This window comes from Sapajus apella, unplaced genomic scaffold, assembly GCF_009761245.1.
Source record: "Sapajus apella isolate SASKATOON/1434 unplaced genomic scaffold, GSC_monkey_1.0 scaffold125, whole genome shotgun sequence".
In the NCBI taxonomy this organism is placed as follows: Eukaryota; Metazoa; Chordata; class Mammalia; order Primates; family Cebidae; genus Sapajus; species Sapajus apella.
In genome coordinates, this window is record NW_022437065.1 from 1,513,662 (window position 1) to 1,520,926 (window position 7,265).

The following is a 7,265-nucleotide window of genomic DNA, read 5'->3' on the forward strand; positions in this document are numbered from 1 at the left end:
TGAGCCACCGCGCCCGGCCGAGAAAAGGGATTTAAAATGAGAAGCTTCAATTTTATTGAACATAATTGTAGGACTATCAGAGAGGACTGGTGGATGAGGAATATGGCAAGGGACGTGAAGTGGGAAAAATTAAATAGACTGTCGTTTGTAAGTCTCAAAGTGAAATTTAAGGTGCAAGGCTCTTAAAACTTAAATCTAGCGATTCGGTACATAGCTTAGGCCCTATTAAATAACCCAGTGCTTTAAGAACTATCTTTTGAAAGGAACACTTCACACAAGCACCCTCAAAACTAATTGGACACCTCCCCCCTTCTCTGTTAAATGATGAAAGACACCCAACACTGGAGCTAACTACTGTCACCCTCTCCTGGCCTCTTGGCAGCCAAAAGGCCACATGGCCCAGGCTCTCAAGCATCACTGTGTAGCCGACTTGGACAAAAATTTGCTTTTTCTTATTGCCACGTTCAGAGCTCTTGAAAGAATCTGCAGATAGGATAGTGTGCTGCTCTTCATACCCTGGCAACCACTGTTACAGGAAAGATTGGGAAATATCCCGCCCCGCCGGGAGGGAGGCAAAAGCCTCTGACGCTCCCCTCCCCCCAGCTGACCAAGGCCAGGGCCACTGCGGGAGCACCGCGCGTCCACGTGCATCCAGCATGCCCGGCTACCCTTCTTACGTAAGAGTCCCAGGATGGAGTTGTACTTGCTGCCGGCCCCTCTTCCCCGACGGCTAATAATAAACCTGGGCTCCTGTTTCCCAGCCGCGGCCACTCCAGATTCCGCGTTGAGGGGCTCACTCTGCAACCAAGGCACTTGCATTCCGGTCATCCCACCCCGAGAACACGCGCACAGCCCACCTGCCAGCCCACCCTCCAGCCGGTCGGGACGCCGGCGCCTTTTTGACCCTCGCAGTGCCCGGCCCTCCCCGAGCTGGCCAGCCCAGGGCTTGGTACTGGCCGGGCCCGGCTGCCCCAATCCCTCCTCTGCTCTGCCCCTCCCCGCCCTGCCCCGGCGCCCTCCCTCAGCCCGGGTATCAGGCGAGAGGCGGAGCTGGCCCAGCGCGCCCCGCCCCCGCTGTAGAAAGGGCCGGGCAAGTGTTACCCGCGGTCATCCCGGCCCGGGCCTTTTATCTCGGTGCTGCCGGGGGAGGCGGGAGGAGGAGACACAGGGGTGGCCCCGAACGCCGGCGACACCTTTCCTGGTCTATAAATTGAGCACCTGGGATGGGTAGGGGGCCATCTCAGCCACCGCCGCCCGCAGTCACAGTTCGGTCACTGACCGCAGCAGCGCCCTTGGGCAGCAACCGCTGGCAGCGGGAACACTGAATCGCCAACGAGCAGGGGAATCTCCAGGCACAAGAGGAGGTGGGTGCCCCCGCCCCATCGCTGCCCCGGCCAGAGTAGTTGCTTGAGCTCAGGCTTTTCGGAGGGAGAAGTTGTGGTGGTAGGGGGCAGGGGGACCCTTCTCCCGGCGCCCCTAGGCCGGAGAGGAGGTGGGACTGTCCAGCTGCGGAGAGCCACCCAGGCGTCGTCCGGGACCAGCTGTAGCCAGAAAGGGGGGTGCTCACGGGTGGGTGAATAATCTAATCTGTTCTTTCGTCCTCCTGTACCAAACAAGCCAAGGCTTGACCTACAGACCACCCTCAGCCATCGCGAGTTTCCGGACACCAAAGCCAAGAGAAGCCGCCCATCCCGCAGGGCCGGTCTGAGAGCGAGACGAGAGTTGGCGAGGGCGGAGGACTGCCAAGAATCCCGCCACACCGGCTACAGCCAGGTCCCCAGCGCGGGCCTTGGAGGCGGGCAGACCCTTGACCCTGCTGACCAGCCCCGTGCCCCTGCGTCCCTGCGCTCCGGCGACCGCACGGCCACCATGATGCAAATCTGCGACACCTACAACCAGAAGCACTCGCTCTTTAACGCCATGAATCGCTTCATTGGCGCCGTGAACAACATGGACCAGACGGTGATGGTGCCCAGCTTGCTGCGCGACGTGCCCCTGGCTGAGCCCGGGTTAGACAACGATGTTGGCGTGGAGGTAGGCGGCACTGGCGGCTGCCTGGAGGAGCGCACGCCCCCAGTCACCGGCTCGGGAAGCGCCAATGGCAGCTTTTTCGCGCCCTCTCGGGACATGTACAGCCACTACGTACTGCTCAAGTCCATCCGCAACGACATCGAGTGGGGGGTCCTGCACCAGCCGCCTCCACCGGCGGGGAGCGAAGAGGGCACTGCTTGGAAGTCCAAGGACATCCTGGTGGACCTGGGCCACTTGGAGGGCGCGGACGCCGGCGAAGAAGACCTGGAGCAGCAGTTCCACTACCACCTGCGAGGGCTGCACACTGTGCTCTCGAAACTCACGCGCAAAGCCAACATCCTCACTAACAGATACAAGCAGGAGATCGGCTTCAGCAATTGGGGCCACTGAGGCGGGGCTCCCGCGGCCGCCTAGCACCCTTTTCGACCCAGCTCACCCTCTCATTCCTCAAAGCTTTTTTCTTACTGGCTGTGGGGCGGGAAGGGCAGACTGCATATTAGGGGGCTGCATACTTGCAGGAGGCGCGGTAGGGCTGCAAGGAGGAGGGGGCCTCGTGTGAGAGAGGAGAAGAAAATGGTGGCCGGGGAGGGGAGGGCTCAAGGAACCTCCCGGGAGGGGGCCTGCATTATATGTTGGTGGGAATGGGACTGGGCTGACGCCCTGCATTCAGCCTGTGCCTTTCCCTGGGTTTCTTTTCTGTTCTTTTCGGAGGAGAAGGGGCCAAGCCAGGGCGCGGCGCTGGGTTGCCACACTTCGGAAAGAAGCCTGGAGCTGGGTGCTGGGGAAGGCGGGGCGCACAGTCTCTCGCCGCCCTGCGGTTGGGCCGGTGGAGGCCCAGGCGTTGTTGCTAGGATTGCATCAGTTTTCCTGTTTGTACTATTTCTTTTTGTAACATTGGCCCTGTGTTAAGTATTTGGAATCTCCTCCTTGCTCTGAAACTTCAGCGATTCCATTGTGATAAGCGCACAAACAGCACTGTCTGTCGGTAATCGGTACTACTTTATTAATGATTTTCTGTTACACTGTTAACACTGTATGGTAGTCTTGTGGCACCCCCACCCCATCCCTTTCATGCCACTCCCGTCCCCGCCCCCACCGCAGTGTGTATAAGCCAGCATTGCGCCAGCTTGTACGAAGCTTGCCACTCAGTGAAAATAATAACATTATTATGAGAAAGTGGACTTAACCGAAATGGAACCAACTGACATTCTATCGTGTTGTACATAGAATGATGAAGGGTTCCACTGTTGTTGTGTGTCTTAAATTTATTTAAAACTTTTTTAATCCAGATGTAGACTATATTCTAAAAAATAAAAAAGCAAATGTGTCAGCTAAACTGGAAAAGTGTCTGGTCCTCATTAATCTGCCAATGAATGGTTTCGTCGTTAAATAAAAATCAATGTAATTGATTTACTAGCAAAAGTAAATTTTGTATTCCCTGGTATTTCATGGTGGTGGATATTCATCTCTGCAAGTACTTAGTTTTGTTTGGGAACTAGGTACTGAAAAAATTTACTTCCAAATTTTATTTCTAATTCGGTACCAAGATAGGACCATACATCTCAACAAAAAGTCTATAAATACTCAAACTATTTGGGAAGGTGCATATACTGTAGCTTTCAACGAATTTGGCTAACTTATTGGTGTGTGTAATCAGCATTTTGAATTTTTTAAGAAGTTCGAGCACAAGCTTAAGTGTTTTGAGGCATAAAAACAAAGCTAAAATTTCACTTGGTTACTGAGAAGTGAAAATTAGAAAGGGAAGACCAGCTAATCCTAGTGCACACATATTGCAGGCTTTTATGTTTAACTGAGTAGATATTTAAATGCATTATAACATGATCAATGACTTTTTTCACTAGTTCCAACAAAGTGCTAAGCCTTGTTGAGCAGCGTCCAATAATGCTTCCAGTTTTTCAGTGAGCCAGTCTGCAATTGTGGACAGCAATTCTGATCAAGGCTGCTGTAGAGCCCTTGGGAATGCTTAGATGCCATTATGATGCTCTACTGGGATGGTTGGAAAGGTAAAATACAGTGCTCTGCATATTCTTTATTTCATTATTTGTTTTGGGGATGGATAAATGTCAGATCAACTTCTTGAAATCATGAGGCATTCTCTAAGCTCATAAGACTTGAATTTAAAATGCATATAACTTTGCAGCCTTAAACAGCAAAATGTTTTGTGGTGCTGGCGGGCAGGGGCAACTCAAGTCTATTATCAGCTTTTAGCGGCAGTGAAAAAAAATGGGGAAGTGTCTAGATGGGTGCTTGCCAGTTGCCAGAGAAAGTTAATCTTTAATTAGTATAAAGATAAGCTAAGCAGCACCAAAAGTAATGCATACAGCCTCTTGTCTTGTGTCCCCTTTAAAATATTAAAGTGCAAGCAAAAAATAAAGGAAACTGAAAAAAAAAAGCTGCATGGTAGAGACAAAGGCTTTCAAAGACTTTGTAGCCAGAAACTGTGCAAATCCTCTTGCTACTACTTACTAATTGTATGCATGTAACTCCAAGCCTGTTGCCACATTAATAATCAGGCATACTAATAACAACACTGCTTACTTCATGGAGTTGCAGTGAGAATTAAATGAGATTATATATAAAGTGTTTGAGGCTTACAATTTTCTTTAGGCACTACTGAAGTGCTTTACAAGTTTCTTTTTTTGATGTTTACAATGATTACATTTATCTAAGCAACATTCATACATATAACATGTTGGCTACATTTCTCTGACAAATATGCTTTCAGAAAAAACAACAATAGCATTATAGAGTTAATGCAGAGTCCTAAGTGTAGTCCATTAGCCACTAAGTTTTTCTTAAGTTTTCCTTTTAGGTTGCTGTTGTTTCTAGCACAAGTAAGCAAGCAGAGTCTTTCATCTGTGTAAATACTGGAGTCCTGGTTGCTACCATTATCAGCTGGCTTGTAAGCAAGAAGCCAACCATTTTAGGAATGCTTTACATGAACAACTTGCAAACCCCCAGGGATGGAAAAAACCCTAAGAGTGCCCAATTGTGAGCATGTACAACCACCACAACTGTGGCTGAAGACTATGCCTTTCTGAAATGAGATCTCAAAGCAATATAGTTCAAAACAAAGGGTTTTAGCAAAAAATTGACGTATGCACCATTTCTCCACCACTTTGTGTGTGTCAGCCATTTAGTTAACTTTTCTACTTGAAAAAAATGCAATAGAAAACCAGACACCATGTTTCATCATCTCAGTTAATATTCACAATTACTGTGGCTACAACTCGGAAAGGTATCACCAAGGCTGCCCAGAGTCACTTCACATTGAAATTAAGTTCTTTACACCAAGTAAATGGTTGTTTACAACCACTGGCTAGTGTACATTTGAACTAAAATTTCTACATTTGGAGGGGAAACAAATGCTGTTCCCATCATCTCCCCTGCTGCTTTTTTTCCTCAATTCATCTTAGAAACCTTTCCTGTTACTCTTGGTTTTGTCAGTTTGCTTGCCTGTGGGGGTTTGGGCCTGCTGATCTGTACATTTCTCTCTTAGTCTAAATGTTGTTTCATGTCTCCATTTCTGCCCCCACCCTACATTATGAGTTAATATATGAGGCTTAGGACAATATGTCCACTTTAAGGAAAAGCATAATTTTAATTACATACGTGAAGCAACAAGTAAGCTACTTCCTTTCTCAAAGCCATGAAGGAGAAATTGACTTAAAAACCAAAAAATAAAAAATAAGAAAAATCACAGTTTGGGCAAGTGACAGCAAGAACTTTGGGGACATTCACTGAAAGTTGTTTTCAGAATATTACTGCAGTGTATGTAATACAGAAAATTACATGCAGATAGCAAAACTAAACTGTAAAGAGTTATTAACCTTATTTTTTAAAATATTTCTTCAAGTAAGAGATTTTTTATATGCAAACAGTGATTCTGACCTGGCAGTAATGATGCTCACTGTTAAAAAGTATTGGTATATTTATGAACCAATAAGGTTTCCCAGGCCCAGTAAGTACTATTCCACTAAAGTAACTATGATTTTATTCCAGATCAGTTTGTGAAACAAAATTAGGACAACTACCCCAAAGATTCACCAGTTAAAACTTCTCACGCTATTGAAAATTTTAACTTCTGAAGTAAAGCAATAAGTGACTTCATATTTTCAGAAGGTCTCTCCTGAGGGATCTCAAAGTCATTTATAGATTTTAAGAGCTGAATGGAGTTGAATTTTAAGACTTGAATACATTGTGTGGCATCCCCCTCAGAGAGCTCTCAGAGATACTGGTTGTCTGACAGTGCCCATCTCCATGGCAGTTTATGACTAAAGGGAAGACACAGATAAATGAACTGGGCAAAAAGGAACAGGTTAGGTGGCAATTGATCACCCTCCAGATATTTACATTTGATAAGAATGTAGGAATTTTTTACATCAAAATCTTGTACCAAAGCTTTTGAGAAAGCCTGATTTTGCCCCTCAACACTGCTTTCTGCTTTGTTCACATGGGGATTTTCATGTTTTACATTGATACAGTGTTTCTTAGTGGTTTGGCCTAATTTACTCTTTCTGTGAACTTAAAAACAGTTTGTTAGAGAGCATGGCACTGCAGCTGCCGTAATTACTCTTTTGGCCAACTTGAAAACTACTCTGCTGTTGACAACTTTTTTTTAATGAAGGTTATTGGCATTTGCATATGCCTCATCATTTCCCCTTATTTTTAGTTACTGAACAAAAATCATTTGAAAAATAGTGCGTCTCCTCTCTCCTTCTTTCTCCCTTTGTCTCGCTCCCTGCCCCCATCCCTTCCTCCCTCTGTTCTGCATTGCCAATGGTTCTCAGATGTTTGCAAATTGGACACAGTTCTGGTGGATTCAGAGCTCAAATCTCATACAATGTACCTTTTTTCCCAAAGGTATTTATCTTTTGATGGTACATCTCGTACATTTTTACCAATCATTGCAACTTTCATCGATTTATTTTGAAGGGTTTTGGATACAATAATGACAGAAAGAATGTTTTCTTTTAAAATTTTGGAGATGATGTTTTGCTCACAATGAATAAAAAACTTGATTGAAAGTTTTTGAAAACTCTAAAGATGTAGCATATTGGATTAGTCTCTTAAAATTAACATTAGTCTTTTTAAAGTTGAAAAGTTTATGTAGCTTCTAAGCAAGGCTAAATTGCTTTATTCACTAAGATAATTTAAACTTACAATTATTTATTTTTTCTTTTAAGGCTGTGCGCTTTTTCTTTTTCTTTTTT

General features: G+C 46.0%; 1 protein-coding gene across 1 annotated transcript; it reads left to right on the forward strand.

Annotated features, from left to right (window-relative positions):
• Positions 1 to 665: 665 nt before the first annotated feature.
• MID1IP1 (MID1 interacting protein 1) lies at positions 666 to 3,440 on the forward strand. The gene is made up of 2 exons (XM_032261649.1): positions 666 to 1,364; positions 1,618 to 3,440. The coding sequence occupies exon 2, from the start codon at positions 1,870 to 1,872 to the stop codon at positions 2,419 to 2,421; it is 552 nt and encodes a 183-aa protein (XP_032117540.1). The 5' UTR covers positions 666 to 1,364; positions 1,618 to 1,869; the 3' UTR covers positions 2,422 to 3,440.
• Positions 3,441 to 7,265: the final 3,825 nt, after the last annotated feature.